At 42.8% G+C, this 19,886-nt stretch overlaps 1 protein-coding gene across 3 annotated transcripts in view; it reads left to right on the forward strand.

Moving 5' to 3' along the window:
• SYDE2 (synapse defective Rho GTPase homolog 2) overlaps positions 1 to 18,997 on the forward strand; it is a 45,742-nt gene extending 26,745 nt beyond the window's left edge. For 2 of the 3 annotated variants that reach the window (XM_066624212.1, XM_066624213.1), the window contains exons 5-7: positions 7,172 to 7,353; positions 10,722 to 10,953; positions 15,394 to 18,997. In XM_066624212.1, the coding sequence (XP_066480309.1) occupies positions 7,172 to 7,353; positions 10,722 to 10,953; positions 15,394 to 15,884 (905 nt within the window). In that variant the 3' untranslated portion in view covers positions 15,885 to 18,997. Of the gene's footprint in view, positions 1 to 7,171; positions 7,354 to 10,721; positions 10,954 to 14,771; positions 14,829 to 15,393 lie in introns of all 3 variants that reach the window. The other variant, XM_066624214.1, reaches the window with a different exon arrangement.
• Positions 18,998 to 19,886: the final 889 nt, after the last annotated feature.

Genomic DNA, 19,886 nt, shown 5'->3' on the forward strand with positions numbered 1-19,886 from the left:
TCAGACTTATCCTTAAGGTAAAAAAACAACAACTTCCAGTTTCTTCGTGAAACCGGAAATGCCGTTTTTAATGCCTTATAAGGCATTAAAAACATCACGTCCGGTTTCACAGGAAACTGGAAGTTGTGGATTTTTTACCTTAAGGCTCAGTCTGATGCCAGCAGAGACTGCAGACAGACATCTACAGCCTCTGCTGGGCTCCAGAGGGTGGGGAGAGGTGTTCACCCATATCCACAGTTTCTCTTAAGCGTGGGAGTTCTGTTCCTGAACCCCCTGTGGATACAGTGGCATGTCTGGAGGCCATTCAGCAGTGAAAATACTGGAACAGGTTTTGGGGTTGCTTTCAGGTTTAGTAGAAGGGACCAGAATTTATTATTTCTCCATAAAGTTTGCTTATCTTTGGAGTTAACTACACATTCTGTGCTGATGTTTATAACAGCACTTCAGTGTTGTTGTTTTTAAAAAGAGGAGTCAAGCTGCCAGGAGAGGAAAATTTAGAGCAGAAAACTAGTGGGGGAGGGCAAGAGCACATTATCTTTTACCCATCCATGATTTCTTCACTCCAAATCACCCCAAGTGTCTCCCCCTCCCACAGGATTCAAAGTATATTTGCGGTACTCTGTTTGAATATTTCATGTTAAATCTAGCCATCCCAGCATATGTGCCAAGAAAACACATTCATAACTCAACCTAAATTATGCAAATTAAAGAGAGCCTGCTAACCACTATTCCAGCTTGCTGAATTGGAATACCTTGTTTGGGGTGTCAGTGTGATTTGTCTGATAACATTTTGTTTCGGTTTTCACTCAAGTGAATAAAAATGTTCAGTTTTCTTTTTATGGAAAATTCCCATTTGATTCTATTCCCCCCCCCCCCCCCCCACTTTGAATGGCAACCAATTTCTAGAGTGGAATTTCCTGTGGGATGGACATTTTCAAGCAACACTATTTGAATTATAGCTGTTGAGAGTGGAATGTCTCCTGTGATCTTGCCTCTTTTAATTTGAGCTGCTGCAGCTGCTTTTATTTGTATGCACAGGCTTGGCTTTATAGTATGCACAATAATGAGTCAAACCTTGCTTGCATAGACTGGGGGTCCTCTAGCCCAGTATTCTTTTCTCAGCAGTGGCCAGCCAAATGCTCTGAGAAGCCCACAAATGTGAAAGGGACAGCCTTTCCTTGTTTGTCTCTTAACAGCTGGCATTTAGAGGTTAGGGGACACCTGTATCCACGGATCCCATATCTGCGGCCCCCCACATCCCCTCCAGAGGCAAGAGAAACTCCTTCTAGGGCTTCCTGGGTCCTCAGAATGTCTTATAAGGCAGTAAAAATTTCACTTCCGGTTTTACAATAAAACTGGAAGTAACTTTTTAAAAAACTGTAATTGTCGTTCTGAGGCCCACAAAGTCCGCTGGCAGATGTGCGCTGTCTCTGCAGGGTTCAGAAGTCCTCCTAGGTTGAGGGAAGCATAGCTCCTCTCGTGTCCAGAGGGTGGGGTGGGGATCCATATCAATGGATTTAGCTATCCATGGGGGGGTTCCAGAATTGAACCCCCAAGGATACAGGGGCACACCTGTACACTCCCTCTGAACATGGAAGTTTCATTTAGTTGTCATGGCTAATATCCATTCATGTGCATTGTCCATAATACCTTTTTGAAGTCATCTAGGCAGGGCACATTGTAGCAGCACATTTTTCTTCTTCTTAAAGTCAGCTCTCCAGCTAATACAAATTCTGTGGGCATTGTGTGTATCCCGGGGTTGCACCATGAAAACACAGAAATTAGTACAGAGTACAGTTGTTTGGCATCCTAAGAACATCCGATTTCTCATCTCCCCTTCCCATCATGTTTATCCTTTTGTGACTGTTGTAATTTTGTTTATCTGCTTATATGCCAATAAAGGTATTATTGATTGAAAGAACATCCACTTTCACTGATTAAAATATAAGTTTCTATCACTGTTTGTTACAGCCAAACACCTGTAAGTGCGTAAGAAGTATCTCTTGAAAACTGTTGAAAAAGAAGATGTTTTGAGGAGGGAGCAGGTGTAGCTTAAGTGAGAGACCATATGCATTACCTACAGAAGGTCCCTGGTTCAGTCTCTGACATCTCTCGCTAAATTACAGTATCGGGCCCAGAAAAGACATCTTCCTGAAAGCTGCTGCCTGTCGCAGTAGATGTTATTAGGCTGATTTGGTATGAAAGAGAGCATGTTTAGCATCCTCTAGTGGTCAGGGGGTGGACTAGTGTCCTGCACAGCTGTTTGCCCCTTTCCATGACTTGTAGGAAACAAATACAGGTCCAACCTTGTTATATACAGATTTTTTAATACATGGATTTGACTCAGCATGAATGGCCACTGCAAATGAGAAGGAATGTGCTGATCCCTGGAGAAGGGGAAAAATGCATCCCTTTTAAAATCACAGTTTAAAAAACTACTTTTTACTTTTGTAGAGAGACAGTCATGCATGTGATTACAGGTATAATCTAATTATCCAAAGATTTTTCACGGGATGGGGGGGGGGTGGGGTTGGTCCACAGATTTTTCTATCTCAATGCTGATGAGAAGAATCCTTTAAATTAAAGGAAACAGTTGTTTAACAATAGCCTCATTAATGCAAGAGAGGGTAGCAGGCTGACAATCATTCTCTCTCCAGGCACAAGGCAAACCCCTCCCTTCCCCCTGAGCATATGAACTAAGGCTAAATGGCAGTGATTATCTTCTCCATTCTTTCCCCCTTGCTGGGGCTCCTGGTGAAGGGAGGGATTGCTGCCTCCTAGTGAAGTCTAATTGCCTGGAGAGACTGATTACCTCCCGGAGAGACTGATTACCTCCGTGTGCATTTCAAAAGTTCAGCAAGGCTGTAAATCACTGGTGCAAAGGGACTTTGTTTTTTAAATTGATTTGCTTTAGTGCATTTTTTGCAATCCAGGTGAGTTCTGGGAACTCTGGGAACCCTCGGGAATAATGAGACTCAACCTGTACGTGCATATTTTATTGTTGATGCACAATTTGGACTACCTTGGCTCAGAACTCTGGGTTGTTTGGTTTGTTTAGTAAACACAGTCCTGTATCTTAACCATTTATTTAACCTGAACTTTTGCATCACTTCAGAGATAGTCTTGCTATTTGTTGTGATTCATGGGAATTACAACGGGAGTGGATGTGTTCTACTACAGTAATCCAAAGTGGAGCACTTTAAGAAATAAATATTCTATGCTAAGAATAAACGAGGCTGATGATTCCAATTCTAGTGTTCAGAGTTTTTGAAAAATTTGATTTTTTTCAACAAGCAGTGAGATGGTAAAAATAAGAGAGGAGAAGAAGAGATGGAGATGGGAAATATGATTCTGCTGGGAGAGAAGTAGAAATTGAACAGGATAGTAACCATAATGGGAGATCAAGAACTGCTGTGCAGATGTGCCCCTATATCTGAGGGGGATCCTTTCCAAGGGATCCCCCCATGGATATGGAATCTGTGGATACAGGAGCACCCCCATGTCCATTAGCATTGTTTAAAAGCTTACTGGTGAAATGTTTTTAACAGGTCACTCACTATAAGCATTCAAGCTTATAGCGCAATGCTGTTAACTGCTTCCTGTTACCATTTGATCTGGTTTTGTCAAGTATTCAAGCTGCCGGCAGTCTGCTCATGTTGTGCTATATGCTTGAATGCTTATAGTGACCTGTTAAAACAAGAAACACTTCACTGGCAAGCTTTTAAATGGTGCTAATGGGAGCACTGGGGGGCTGAATCAGTGGATATAGGGCAACCCAATCCTGAGCTGCCGGCACCCAGAGAAGCAGTGGCACCGAAATCGCTGCTGCATCCTGTGGCTGCTGGGCAGCTACCAGCAGCTACTCAAGTCTGCACTGACTATTTAGCTGATGCAGAGTAAAACAGTCCTGTGTCAGGCCAGGAGGCCCAACGTGGGGCTCTGGCCCCACCCCCTCCTGCCCCACTCCCTTCCCCCTGCCACCTCGGAACGCCTCTCCCTGCCACCACTCACTTTTCGGCTGCCCAAAGCAAGAGACCAGCTCTAGCTGGCGCTTGAGCAGCTTCTGGCTGGCACTAGCCCAGCACAGATGGTCACTGGGCCCGTAGTGAGCATCACTAATGCGTTTGCAGAATGTTTGCAATGCTCAGCACCAGTGCTGGGCCGGCATTAATTGCATAGCTTTGGGCCCTGAATCTGCTGATACAGGGGTCCACCTACATTTAATTAAAGCCCACTTTAAGACTTCCTCAATCCTGGCTTAACTCTCCATTGATTTTAGAAATTTTCCTTCAGTACCTGCTATGTATTTCTAAGTGTTGGTTCTAACCATGAGGGTTAGAAGCTTGCCTTGTGAAAAATGGTGCTGCATTCAGCACCAAATACTGATGGATATTTTTGTATTTTCTGTCTTGGGACAGGGAGGCATACCTTGATCATAAAGGTGAAATGATTGCAGTGATGCTTTGCAATCAGATTTAGCTTTAGCACTTGTAATACCGATGTTGTTACACAAACATGCACATATGTATGATAATACATATGTTTTTTGTTAAAATATTTTACTGAATCCACAGCATAAATTTTAGCAAACTGTCTCTTGTTTATAGCTGTTTCTTTCTTTCTTAAAATGTTAAATGGGGGATGTCATCATCCAATTTTCCCAAGACTCTGCAGGAATTTTCAGCTGACAAAGCTCTCCAGTGGGTCAAGGAATGCACATTTAATTATTAAACCTTGACTGAGAAATGCTCCTATGGCTGGCACTGACTTACACACAATTAAATGCACATGTGATTCAGAATAATGTGTCCTGCCAGATTTAGAAGCTGGCTGTTTCTGATATTGCTGCATCATGTCTGCTTCCTGCCATGTGAATTCTCATCTTGGAGTAAAGCATGTCATACAGTTAACAGCTCAGTGGGTCAGAAAAATGAGAAATTAATGAAGTGGATTGGGAGGTATGCGTTTTCTGCTTGCTGTCTAAATTAGTTCTGTGTGAACAGTAGTTGTGTCAAGATAAATGCAGCTGTCAGGAGAGGCTAGTCCATAAAAATAACTGTCCTCTCTTATGGGGCTCAGTTGGTGAAAAGGTGGGGTGGGCAGATCAGAGGGCTCACAATTTATTCTCTTTGGGAATTAAGCAGGAGAAAGTGTTTTGAGAAAGAAATACCAGGTGACTGTATTGCATAACTCAGTGTTGATGCTATTAATAGAAGTCTAAGCACTGGCTCTAGATTGCACACTTTGAAAACAGCATAGATGCCTTTCTCCTCACTTGTATGTTTGTTGCCAGACTTGTCTGCAAAACAGTTTTTAACCAGCAAGGTGACAGAAATGATCTTGAAGTACCTTTTCACCATTACTCCATTCCTTGACCCATAATTTATAGAGATCAGTTTGTGTTCATTTGATCCCAGTGTTGATTTAGCTTCTTAATATATGAATGTCACTATCCCATGCTCTGAATCTTATAATGGGCCAAAGTGCAACCCCTTGGGCTTGCTAGCAACCCACAAACCTTCCCTACAGTTGCCCTATTCAATACTATATGGGGCTTCTCTGTCTCCTAGTAGCTCTGTGGTGTTTTTCCCCCCACATATAAATTCTGTTAGAATTTATACAGCTCTTTAAAAGCTGTTTAGTGTCATGCTACGAGTGTACAATTAGTCTCCGCATTCAGACTGGTTCTAATATTCCTTGTCATTGAAATTATGTAGTCTTTAGGGCTTTTTGAGGCCCCCTTCAGTGAAGAGTGAAGATGGAATCCCCTACAATACTTTTAAGGATTTTGCTCTTAACAAAGTCTTCAATTAACACAGTTCACATTACAGTTGGGTCATAGGGCAGGATTTGTGGTAGGCACATTGAGGCTTGCAACAAGTCTTGCTTTGTTAAGGAACACTCAGCAGTAGTATTTCTGTCATGGTTCGGGGATTAACAGGGCCTTTATTTGGCAGATACTTAAACTGGGATCTTGGTTTCTTATTTTCAGTTCTTTGTTTTCATTTTGCATTAAATGGTGCTATTTCTCAAAGAGCAAGCTGCACTCACCTAGTTGGCTAATAGATCGTGAACAGTATGAACGTTTTTTTAAAAATAAAAATGGATCACTGAGCTGAGATTTTAACAGTTTACATGGTTATTAAATACTTAGGTTTCTGTGCCTGGCTATGTTGTAGTACAAATCATAATTATTGTTTGGTAGAAATGTGTGTTTGTGTTCTGCCATTGGGGTGTTCTCAAAACATTCAGCACTGAGCAGTTTAAAACAGTAACTGTAGAATTTGTAGAATGATTCGCCTTAGTGTGCATAGTTTGTTTCAACCTGGCTGCTTGATGTGAGTTTCTTTGAACAAGTTGAGCCTGAAATAAATAGGATTACAAGCCCATTGAAGCAAAATATGAGGTATTTGAGATAAGAGATGTTATTGCATAAGCATGTGATGCTGTTCTTTAATCCACCTATCTGTGTGGGATTTGTTTTCCTGTTGCTCCCCAACAGCCCTGTCGTGCTGAAATTAGCATTTCTACTAATCGATGTGTGTTTCCTTTTTTGTCTTTTTGTTGGAAGGAGGAGACACCAAGTGTATGAGACCATTGATAATGTTGGCTTGAGAAGCACAAAATCAAACACTTCTGAACTGCTTACAATAAACCAATGGAGATAGTAGCAGAAAGACTTCATAGTTAAAAGTTTGCTGCTATGTCTCTCAGTAGTGGATTATGCACATGTGTAGGGGAAATACCTGGCGGCTGCTTAACCCAATTCCCCACCCACAACATGGCCTTTTTTTCCTCTGGCAGAATGAAATGTCTACACAAGTAGCAGATTGAGATGGTAGAATGAGCTGTACTGCAGGTGTGTGATCATCATTTCTGTATTTTCCACAGAGTAAAAAACTCTGTGCCACTAGAAAACCTGTATAGGTGGGGGTGGGCCAGGTTAGAACCTTTCTTCTAAATGAGCTAGATTTTACTTGCAGGGAGTTGCATTCAAAAACAGCATCTCCTGCCTGCATGCTAAAGTGACATAAGTCATTCTACCTCTTCATTTTGCTGCATAAGTAAACCAAAACTTAGTTGACTTAACAACTATCACTGACCTATGTGACCAAACTGGTGTATGATTTTGCCATCCATTCATTGCATCTCTTCTGCCTCTCTTATGAAGGTGTCCTCAAAGATTATTTAAGAGAGCTGCCTTCTCCCTTGATAACCAAACAACTGTATGAAGCAGTATTGGATGCCATGGCGAAAAACCCCTTAAAAATGACAGTAAATGGTTGTGAGAATGACCCTTGTGATTCTGAGGACACAGTGGCTCTCTTGGATTGTCTCCCAGATGTTGAGAAGGTAAGTATTATTGGGGGAGCCTCTGTTAGATGGTTTAATCTGTCTCTCAGTTTTCAAAAAAGATTGCATTTAATTGTTGTGCTTGGGCCTTTTCATAAAGACTTCGGGCTAAATGAATTTTATAATACAGTGAAAAGTCTCTGCAGGATGGAGCTACAGCTTTTTAATGAATCTAACAGTCCAATCCTATCTCCAGTGGGGTCCTTGGGTGCAGTGGTGCCAAAATGATGACCACTGGATCCTGTGGCTCTGTGGAGGCCACTGGAGTCTCCTTAGGGGTAGGGGGAGGTTTGTCCCCTTCCCCCAAGTAAGGGCACAAACCACACAGTGGGGCTATTTAAATCTGTGCTGGCTGTTTTGCCTGTACAGACTGGAGAACCTCCTTGTTGGGGTTTGGGGCCCAACATGGAGGATAGGATCCGACGGAGTAGGACTCCACCACCCTGGAACATATCCTCCCCACCCCCGAAAGCTTACACTGCCACCCATTGCTTCAGCTTACCCCCAGGAGCTCCCACAGTGTTTCTTCTCGGTGCTGAAACCCAGCGCTGGAGACCCCTTCTCTCTTTATGCCTCAGCATGTCTGCGACACCTAGCACCGGCCCTGGAGCTTAGTGCTGGCACTAAGGGAGGATAGGATTGAACCCTGACTGTTTCATTTCTGTACTGCTGGGCTTCTTGAATACTAGCTAATGGTAACTGACATCTTTGATAGCATATCCCGTTTGTTTGTTATGAAACTACTGCCAGTTACTTTCATTGGAGCATCTCAAGCTCTGGTATACAGGAAAAGGAGACAGAGAGAAAGACAGCTTGGGAAATAATTTAGTTATTTGTAACAGTTATAGAATACACTATAGCTCCCTTGTCCTATTTATTTATTTGAATAAATTTGAATAAATGAATATATTAGAGATGGAACGTATGAATGAATGAAGGTCTTGCTCAAGGTCTATAAAAGACCTTGCACAAAGCAAGGCTGGCCTTTTCTTTGCTGCCGCTGCTGCATCACAGATGTGAAACAGCAAGCAGTGGGGAGAGCCCTCATCCCACAGCTAACGCAAGAGGTTAGTCACCCTCATGCTGAGAGCAGTTGCATTGGGCCAGCACAGGCTCCAGCAAGTCTCTGGAGGGCCAGAGGCTCATTGGAGACTAGGGGCTCCCTGTGGGCCGAATTGGGAGTCCCCAAGGACCACAAGTGGTTCATGGGCCGGGGCACCCCTGTCCTAGAGAATAGGAATTTATTTGCAGTTGAGAGGAGTGAAGTGTAATATTTCTGAGTGCTGCAGAAAAGCCCCATATAATGTAGTGTGTAATGTGAACTAAAAATGTTTGAGGAAATCCGCCAGGCACTGCTATTATTACCATGTATACAGAAGGCTAGGAAGCAAAGAAGGAACATATATTTGTGGTAACGATCTGCTTTAAATGTTTCTGTTTATTTGCTATGCAGTTTCCAATAACAAAGAGATAACTCATGTTTTCAAATGAGCTCCAGTTTGTCTCTTCAGCAGTAGGAAGCCATTCTCCAGCTGTGGAGTTCTACACATGCATGCCCCTTTCTTGAATCCTTGACCAGAGCACCTTTGACTAGTACTATGTGACTTGATCACTTTCAAAGAGCAAGCTATAAAGTCTCAGATGAAATCTGCCATAGGTATAAAATGTGAATGACTAGAAATAAATGAAAGGATATAACTGACATTTGTTGATGGAAGCTCACACTTATTTTGACCTACATGTTGGCAACCTTCAGTCTCGAAAGACTATGGTATGTCTCGAAAGACCATTCGCGCTCTGAATGGTGGTTCTGGAACAGCGTCTAGTGTGGCTGAAAAGGCCAATTCGGGAGTGACAATCCCTTCCACACTGGGAGCAAGTGCAGTCTGTCCCTGGTCTGTCTCCCTGGCTATGGGCCTTCCTTCTTTGCCTCTTTGCCTCAGACTGTTGGCCAAGTGTCTCTTCAAACTGGGAAAGGCCATGCTGCACAGCCTGCCTCCAAGTGGGCCGCTCAGAAGCCAGGGTTTCCCACCTGTTGAGGTCCACTCCTGAGGCCTTCAGATCCCTCTTGCAGATGTCCTTGTATCACAGCTGTGGTCTACCTGTAGGGCGCTTTCCTTGCACGAGTTCTCCATAGAGGAGATCCCTTGGGATCCGGCCATCATCCATTCTCATGACATGATCGAGCCAACTTAGGGGTCTATGTTTCAGTAGTGCACTTGTTTCAATAAGTGTGATGGAAGTTCACACTTATTTTGACCTTGGCAGATCAAAATGAATGTTTTGTTCTGAATAGGTAAGTAATTTTATTGAAAGTTGTGAAAACTGCACCTTCCACATGCATTGATTTCAAATAATTTTCTTTGTGCATAGGGGAAAAAACAAGCCCTATAACCACCTGCGGCATTTCTGTTCTGCATAGTGGGGGTGCATGTGCCAGTGTGCCTGACAACATGCCCTTCATTGTTTCCAAACCCTGCAGGAGCAAGTCCAGAGCTGAAATCTTTTCATTTCCATCTTTTCAGAGTGCAGTCTCTGGATTTTCTTGATCTGTTCTGTATCAGCAGTGGGGTTCTCCTAAAGGGATCCCCTGTCCAAAAATTTCACTGCTGAAGTTTAAATGGTGACTTCCTTGCTGCTGGTGCCACCCACACCAGTCTGTGCAGAATCCCTGGTGAAAGACTTAATGTGCTGTTTGTTGTTAATGCAAAAGGAAATTTCACTAATTGATTGCACTATGTGCACTAAAACTGCACCTGGTATCTGTTGGAGAAAGGGAGGCTTGGCCAGAACTCATACACACACAAAAGAGAAAAATGTGTGCTGTTGGAGCACTGCCCTTCCATTTTTCCTGCAACAGCTCTTACTGCTACAGACACAGGCTGTCAGGGCAGAGGGATAGCCAGCAGTCCTAGCTGCAGCTGCAATGGCAGGTCTGGGGCAGAGGTACAATCTTTGTGTTGGCTGGATAGCACTAGTTGTGCTTTGATTCCTGTGAACTGCTGTACCAGTAAAGCTTCAGAAGGGGACACGAACAGTACATGTAAAACATACCAAAGGAACTATAAAGTGTAGCTAAAATGCTCCTCTACCACAGGATATGTACTCAATGAGTCTTAATGTCCTTTGGCAGACTTCCTTGGGGGAAGCGTTACAGAATAGTGAGCAGCTGCAAAAACACCAGCTCTCTGTGCCCTTCTTAATACCTTGATAGTATCTTTTTGTGCGTTATCTTCTGTTGACATCATGCATACATGACAGTATTGTGGCTACAGTAAAAGAACTAGTGCTTCAGTCAGATAACACCTGTCTCTCTTTCTCTTTTCTGCAGCCAGCTAACCAAAACTGGTCTCTTCACATTTTTTTAGGCAACTCTAAGGATGCTGTTGGACCATCTGAAATTGGTGGCTTCGTACAGCGAAGTAAATAGAATGACATGCCAGAACCTAGCTGTGTGTTTTGGGCCTGTGTTGCTGAGCCAGTGGCAGGAAACCAGCAATCATAACAATAGAGTTTTCAGTGATTCGGAAGAGCTTGCCAGTGCCTTGGATTTCAAAAAACACATAGAAGTTCTGCATTATTTACTCCAGCTGTGGCCAGGTAAAAAGCCTCCGGGACAAGGGCGAGAACATCTGCTTGTTTACATTTTTTTTTAAATTGTAAGCAGCTTTGAGTTTCTATGAGAAGAGTGGGGTAAAAATATTCTAATTAAAAGGAGTGACAGTAACAGCCTCTTCTAATTTTATTGTACACAAACTGTAATGGGAAAGGTTGATGAATAGGGAGGGATATGCAAAGTGTTGTCATTACTACCTGGAAAATACTGGAATATTTTTGGAATAATTCCAGAACTTATGTGTTACTTCAGGACACTGACCACTATAAAGGAGGGTTCAGGGAGAGTGCCCATGTCCATGTCTTGACAAATACCTTTATGCCAATTTTCAGAATAGTTGTCAAAGCCAATTATATCACCAGCTTATTGCCATTTCAGGCAGAACTGCTTCAGCAGTCACCTGCTTTACTTCTTCTGTTACTGCAAATCAAGGAAACACTCTGGACAGTCAGATTATGTACTGCAGGGTTGTCAAATTTTTTACATTAGTTTTTCATTTGTTGTCTTTTTTTAAAAACTGAGGAATGAGTCTCACGGGAAAAATAAAACCCTGACCCCAGTTTTATTAGGCTTAAGTAATGGCAAATTATTTTGTAATAAACTGTGATCAAGTTATACGCCAGCCTGAAAGAATACCTTATCTTGGTAAAAGATACTGTGAGAGCCTTCTGGTGCAGTATAGTAGCTAAGAGGCTGATGTGCAAATCAGGACTCCCCAGTTTGAATATCTCCTTTGCTTTGAGTTGACTATGTAGCCGTAGTCAAGTTACTCCTTTTCAGCCCCTTAGCTGAATGCAGTGATAATAGTACTTCTAGCGTGGTTATAAGAACCATGTCAAGATCATATACCTTTGTACAGTCAAAAAAGTGTTACACAAATGCTTATTATTATGCATGAGATTTTCATTAAATATTTTCCAACTCTGAGTTAACACACACACGTTCCTCTGTTTGGGGAATCGTTTCAAGTGGGTCTTAACCTGAAGAGATGCTTTAAGATCACCTTGAACAGTGTGATCAGTGCTAAACATATTTTTGCAGAAGACAGATTTGTTTGAAACACGTTTTTAAAACCTATAGATAATTTTGTAAGTAACTCGTGGTTTTCAGCCCTTCCATCTGCTTTATTTTTTCAGTGATAAGATTGCACCCATTTCACACTGGTGAAGCAAATCTCTAGGGTCTCTATGTGGAATTCCCAACTTTGTACTTTATAGGGCATAGCAGTGAAAAAGGAAACCAATTCAAAGGTCTGTGGAGCCTGAATCCGAATGGTCCAGCATAATAACTAACATGGTCCCGAATAATTTTAGGAATAATTTTATTAATGCTGACTGTGAAAGTCTTTGTGTTTATCACATTCTGTTATGGGATCCAGGTTATTACTTTCATGTAACAGTTTCCAAACTCCTGTCACAGATGAGCCTGAAACAAATAAGTGCGTTCTGAGTCCTGTAATAAGTTTGAGCCTCAATAACAGCACCTTCTGGTGGTCACATGTGTAATGCCAGCATTTGAGAAATACTATACAGCAGTGTTTCTTAATGTTTGCCCTCTGCTGTATCACTTCACATGGTTCACCTTTTTGAGGTCCCACCAAAAGTAATTGGCAATGACATAATTACCATTTACTTCTGAGTTGGGAGGCCAGATGCAATGCAACAAATCCAATAAGAGTCTGTTCAGGGTGAACAGGAGGGCTTTTATGAGACTAGAAAAGCATACTTTGGAGCCTCCTATCTCTGTTTGCTGTGTTGTATTCCTGGTCTCGCTGCTGGGCAGCAGGTGTCCAGGGGCCTGCAAGTACCACCAGATACGGCCTCAAGTACCACTGGTGGTATCCATACCACTGGTTGAGAAACACTGCGGTACAGTGTCAAGGCTGCACTTCCCTGACTTGTAACCATGACATCCAGACCATGTCAATTTAACAGTGAAGACTGAGATTTATTAATATCCTGACAAATTGTCATCTAGGTAATGTGCCTAGGAAATGAGGTTTGTATGTGGTTGACGTAGGTTAGCATATTTATGTGTCTCTAATTTTAAGTGAAATTGTGAACAATAAGATACATGAAAAAAGTTTTCTATAAAAATATTTCTTCTATTGTCAAAGAGGTAAACTGTGGCGTAAAATAGCATTTTGAATGTTGCTGATGAAGTTTACAGCTTGGTGTCATGCAGTGTCCTTTGGTCCTTCAAGAGTTTAATTAAATGCTGTGGAGTGAGCAACCAGAGCACAGACTCTCAAACATTAATCCTCCTATGGATTTGGAAAACCTGATAACCATGTTTGTGCCACAGTTCAGCTCTTCACTTCTTCTTCTTTTTTTTATAAATGAAAAACACATGGGCCTTGTTTAGTTGGAAAGCATAACAAAGCTGGTAGTTAAGGTTTAACACATGACCTCTTTGCTTTAAGAGAGCACAGTTCAAACAGAAGGGCTTTTGTTGGAGTGCAGGGTTTTTTCTTTTAGAAAAGCAGAATTGTTATGCACTAATAAGAGACCTACTCTTCCAATAAAACTTATTTCTGTAGGGAGATAATATATGCAGTAGAGTTGGAGTGAGAGCTGGTTCACCTGATCATCTAGGAACCCAGAGACCACTATCAGTGCTGGTATAGGTTGACTCCTAGTTTGTGGCGCATTGATCATGTGCATTTGTTGTGTTGTACAGGTGCCATCGTGTTCATCCACATTGGCTTGAATTCAAAATATTTCTTGTCTGAACAGAAGGTACTTCCATTTCCACAAGGGACCACTTTTTCGATTCCCCCCTTCTCGCCACCTTGTGTTCCTTGCCTTCTTGTTTCTGAAAGGTCTTGTTGGAGCTGGTTTTGGGAAGGCTCAGTGGTCTGTAGAGGGGAGGAAGAATCAATGAACAACCTTCTGCTCATGCCAGAAATTCTTAGGAGCCAACCAAATCCTAAGAATTTGGATGTATGCCACATTGAATACTTCTAGAAGAACAATCACCACAAAGTAGGCTTAATAATAAACAAACAAACAAACAAACAAACAAACCAGTTTATATGACCAGCTCTGGGAAGGGAAGGAAACTCATGTAGCCCTTTTCAGGGTGCTTTCCATCCCTGCTTCATGTTAGATGGCCACATAAAGCATGTTCATGGACTTATTAGACTGGATGTTCTATGCTTAAATTTAATGGTCAGTATTTACAAAAAAGAAATTCTTCCTTCTCCCCCCCCCCCACCGAGATTCATGTGTTCCTAAATAGTAACATTTTCTTCCATTTATTCACATTCAAGCTCTTGATCCTAAAATTTAGGGCAATTCCATCTGAGTGGCTCTTAAATGCTTTTTGTTTTCCCAGTTTCTGTAATGTGGCCGTCAGACTTACCCCGACTAGAAGGATCAGTCACTTCATCTGCAATTTCTCTTGCCTTGGCCAATTTCTTCTCATTTGCCTGTTTCTGGATCATGATAATCTTTGCGATTCTGACTTTCATCTGTTAGATCCTTTTTTGTCCCCATCCCTTACCAAGCCCTGTCCAGACTAGCCTAATTTTAAACCTTTTGGGCAGGAATGGTATCCTTGTGTCTTTTGTATAGCAACCAGTGTGTTTTTCAATCTCAGCAAATATTATTTATTTTAAAACATTTATATTCTGCCTTTCGCTTCTGAAACAAAAGTCCCAAGGCAGTTAATAGTAATAAAACAACAACAACAAAGCGGCAACAACAATATATTACATGAAATATACACAGGGCAAAGACATTTTACTATTGAAATTCTCAGCGTTCATTGATCAATAAAACATTTGTACTGTTTACTGTAGGAAACCGGTAACAAGAAGAGACCCTTAGTTTCTTGAGCTGTAAAATCATGAGTTCAGGTAATTAAAAATACCAAATGTGTGTTGAGTGTATTTTTCCCCCCTCCGAGCTGGAGTTAATGGCTGCTTAGGAAAAAAACAACAACCTTGAAAAGCTTCGGCTGGCATTGCACACATTTGGGATCCTAAAAGGCCAGCTTTTGAGAGTGGGGATTTATATTTGCAAACATTCTAACACTTGCTGTGCCTGCTTTCTCTTACATAGCTGAATGTGAAGGAGGCCTAAGAGATGAAAACTTTTCCGCTTTTATTTGAACTATATTTGTGATGGGTTATGATTAATTTGTGGAGTTAGTCAAGGTACTCCAAGTTTAATGAGCTTCTGCAGTTGTGGATAGACTAAGGCATGATAGTTGTGAGATGGGACATTGTGTATTAGATTCCCCTCCTCTGCCTTAATATAAGATTACTGGCTAGCTGCAAAACCAAAATAGTGGAATGTATTGGCAGTCAAATGCATGCATTAGTGCACGTTCCAAGTAGAGAGACATGATGGCAAATGTTGTAGTGCTAGTTTCTTTTCATACTTACAGTTAACTTGTATTGAAATTATTCTTTGCCTTAGTGCAACATTCAGCTGCCAAAGAATCTGCATTGCCTGAGCAACAGTCTTCTGTGAACTATCTGAGACCTAAGAAGCAGCGACCTCAAATGTTGAACTTAAGCAGTATGGAGATTTCAGGAATTCTGAGGTCCAGGCCAGCCAGACTGGATAGTCCTTCAAGTAACCGCTATGCTGGAGACTGGAGTGGTTGTGGGGAGAACTACTTCATAAACCCCAAAGAGGCTCTGAATGAAGCGGACTATGATGATGTACCTTCAGAAGATGCAGAGAGTGGGGACGATGGCAGCAAAGTGGATGGCTCAGATAAACTGATTGAACAAACGAATTGCATGTCCAGAGAACACACATTTCAGGCCTATTTGACAGTGCAAACAATGGAATCTACAGTAAACCACAAAGTAAACCTCAAAGACCTGCAGGAAAGTATTGATACTCTGATAGGAAACCTAGAACGGGAACTTAATAAAAACAAGCTCAATATCAGGTATTAATCATCTCTCTGCACGGCACCACCTGTTGGTATGTTCTTCCCTGTTTCTTTACCAAGCGGATTGGGGAACACACCTAACATTTGCTAGAGTGCTGGTACTTTAATTGCGTTTTGCAGTGGTTATGAACCACCATAGGGTAAGTGTATTCACATTACACAATCTGTTTTTTAAATTTCTTTCACCTCTGCCTCACCGTCACTTTCTTTGCATTTTAAGTCAAAGCGTAACCTGCTGGGTTTAAAATATGTTACTGTTTTGTGAAATGATTCTAGAATTTCCCCTTCTCCCCTCCAAGGTACTATGCACTTACGAAGTTTGGGCAGTTTATGCAAAGCATCTTCTCTGCCTACATTACACAGAAACAGCATTTCCTGAAACTTCCTGGTACAGGTTCTCCTGAACAGGGAGGCTTAAAGGTGCATTTTCTGACTCTTGATTTGTATAGGCACCACACTAGGCTCTTACTGGAATAGGAGGCCTCGGCAAGCTCAAGGAATGTGAGTTCTGAGTGAGGGTGGGGGTTGCAGAGAAGTTGTATTGTGTTCTTTGGGGATCCCTTTGCACTCGGGAGGTGTAAGTAGAGTAAGCCTGGATTAAGCCTTTCTGTATAGATATTCTGGGAAGAGGTATATAAGATTTGAACAAGATCTGCATTTTGTGATGCCAAGGTCCACAGTACGAGGTGACTTGGGGCCCAATCCAGAGCAGTGTGTGCCGGCTCACCGCTGGCGCACATTGTTGCAAATGTGCTGTAAGGCACATTTGCGGGCATTAGCACTGGCCCAGTGCTGGAGCTGGACCAGTGTGAGCCCATGCTGGGACAGCGCCAGTCAGAGGCCAGCAGTCTGCCACCTGGCACTCACTCAGAGCGCTAGAGGGCAGAGAGGTAAGTCAGGCGGGGGGGGAGGTATTCCAGGATGGGTGGAGGGTGAGGAGAAGGCATGGCACAGGAGAGAAGGGGCCGGACCAGCAGAGCTTCGCTTTATCGGGTCTAGAGCCCTGTGTCAGGCCTTGTGGCCCAACACTAGGCATCTTTACTCTGCGCCCGCTAAATAGCAGAATCAAGTAGTCCCATTGCAGGGCTGCTTTCCTTACTCAGAGAAGGGGAAGACTGTCCCCTTCTCCCAAGGAGCTGCTGCCAGCTGCCTAGTGCGCTTAGGATGCCATGGCAGCCATTTTGGCACTGTGGCAGCCCCATGCACCGGGCAGTTCAGATTGGGCTGTTAAGCAACAGTGGGTCAGCTTAGACCAGAGTGGACCATGAGAGGCTTTGGCATTAAGGAAGAGGGTTGTTTGGTAAACAACCATAGTTTTACACCAAGGTTATCCTCAAATCTGCATGTTGTTTGAAATGCGTGTTGCCCCTCCCCAAATACTCATGTATGTAATATGTCCAAAGATCAGTCAGATTCTACCATTGAACCAAGCATTGACACATCCATAATCAGTGGCCCTGACTTGGTTGATGCCAAATGTTCAGAATACATTGATGTACTTAGAAAATATACAAAGGATACACCCTCCATGTTTAAAGAAGATGGGATTTGAAGAGTGATCTGGCTGTCTGTTTGAGCCTTTAAGCCTGGTAGGCCTGATTCAAGTGCACAGGTCCCGCTGCTGAACCATGTTTGGAAAGTACCACCCATTGTTCCTCTTAACCATTTATGGAGGGTTTTAGCTCTGTTATATCATCACTTTTGCTCTACTCCTAAATCAATTTCCTATATAAGAAGTATTGCCAGAACTCATGCCAACAGATATAATTCAGATGGGAATGTGGTCTGTGCTCCCTGTCCTGTGGTGAAAAGGCAGCTATTATGTACTGAACTGCAAGGAATTTTTTTTTTAATGGAGACCATTGTGATGACTGTGTCAAGCAAAATCATCACATCTTGAGAAAGGAAGCAGATAATGACGATACTGTATCGGCCCCAATTACAGGTCCAGCCTTGTTAGACACTGATTTTTTATACACGGATTTAACTCAACACGAATGGCCACTGCAAATGAGAAGGAATGTGCTGATCTCTGGAGAAGGGGGAAAATTCATCCCTTTAAAATCACAGTTTAAAAAAGAGAGAGGGCAGCTGGCTGACAATTCATCCATCATTCTCTCTCTAGGCTTCCCTCTGAGCCAGCAACTCCTTCCTTCCCTCTGAGCCAGCAACCCCTCCTGTCCCCCAGCATGTGAAAGAAAGATCATCACTTTGCACTGGTGAAGGGAAAGGTCAGAGTAAAGCCTCTCTAAGCCTCTGAAGAGAGACTGATTGATGGATTGTCTGCCTAATGACTTCTTACATCACAAAAATCAGCAAGGCTGTTTTTAAATTGCCCGGCAAAGGGACATTTTTTTTCATGGACTTGCTTTAATGCGTTTTTTTTTTCCATTCACGTGAGTTCTGGGAGTAGAACCCTCCTTGCAGCAGCAGCATCATAAGCAAGTTGATTCAGAAAATTTTTTTCATAAGAAGAGAGCTGGTTTAGTATATACTAGCAGCCCAGTCTATCTAAATCCTTGTATGGCAATGCAGTGGTGCCTCTGCTGTCTCCTGCAGGGTGTTTTTGGATGCTAGAGATCTCCTCTGGGTAAGGGGACATTTGTCCCTTTGCCCTGGGGTAAGACACAGGAGCCTCTACGGGTCAACTCAAAGTCTGTGACTTAATGGACAGGCATAAGGTAGTGAATTTGCATTGCATAACCTGCTGTGTGTTGTGTTGCCTACACCATCTTGGGCAAGCTGAAGTTGCCAGTTGTCAGCGTGTTTGACTTTTCTCCAACCTTTGCATTGTTCCTATGGGAAAAATAGTTTTAATTTACGCGTTTTTAATGTACACACTGATTTCTGAGAACAGCATGCACAAGCTGAAGATTCCCACACTGCTATGTGTAGATTTAGCATGCCAGTCTGGTATGTGACCCAAATCTTGTGCACAAATATAGGTAGAAAGGGGCATACATAAAGCTGTGTAATCTAGTCTCTCTGGGGCCCAGTCTTGTCCTAAATAGCATAACTTTTATGTATTTTATGCACAGAAATGTGGACTGAAAGAATATAGGACAGTGGTCTCAAACTCTCTGGGAGAGTTTGAGAGCCACTAAGTACTTGCGTGGGCAGGGGGTGAGGCAGCGGGGGTGGGGGGAAGGCAGCGGGGGTGGGGGTTTCGCTCCACTTTCACTACTGCGAGGAGCCCTGCTGCAGGTCGCGCCGGGCTCCCTGCAACCTGGGGAGGCTGCAGGAGGCTTGGGTAAGTGCACCCAAGCCCCTGCAGCCCCCCTGGGCGGCGCGATCCTGGGGATCACACTGCTGCCTCCTACCTGCCTCCAGGCTGCCCCTGCCCCTTAAGGGGGCAGAGGCCAGGGCTCAAAGCCTGGGGCGTCACGACACCCCAGTTTGAAAAGCCCTGATATAGGAGAAAGATAGTTCTGCTTTGAGTGAGATTTTTCAGATTTTCTTAGGATTAGTAGAAAAACCCCAGCACCTTTTTAAAGGCCAACGTGCACTATGGAGAGAGTGCCTTTGAAAGCAAATAATTTATCTAAAGTACTGAGACTATTCTGCATTTCTTGTTCAAATGTTTTTATTTCTTTAATACCAGAAATATTAAAGGTAGTTTTTGTAAGTGTTAATATTAAGAATATCAATTTACTGTTTTTCTTGCCAGTTGTCTTAAAAGAGTATTGGCAGCTCCTCAGCCCTGCCCTTGGAAGTGTGAATGTGATAAACCCTTATTAAATTTATCCTCCAGTGTTGGATATCTTAGTAGTTAACCAAAGCAAATAAGTCTTATGCAACTCTAAATGAAAACTGAACTTTTATCCCGTGACTAGCAATAAGACCTAAGCAATAAGAGTTATGCAACTACTGCCTTGTAAAAGACAAGGGCTGACAACCCAGTCCTAACAGGCAGCCCAATCTTGAGCTGCCTGGGGTGCCCCAGCTCGGCAGCACCGCGAGGGCTGCCACCAAATCCAAGGTAAGGCACCTTGGGAGTAGGGGACAT

The sequence above is a fragment of the Tiliqua scincoides genome, chromosome 4 (genome assembly GCF_035046505.1).
Source record: "Tiliqua scincoides isolate rTilSci1 chromosome 4, rTilSci1.hap2, whole genome shotgun sequence".
NCBI lineage: Eukaryota > Metazoa > Chordata > Lepidosauria > Squamata > Scincidae > Tiliqua > Tiliqua scincoides.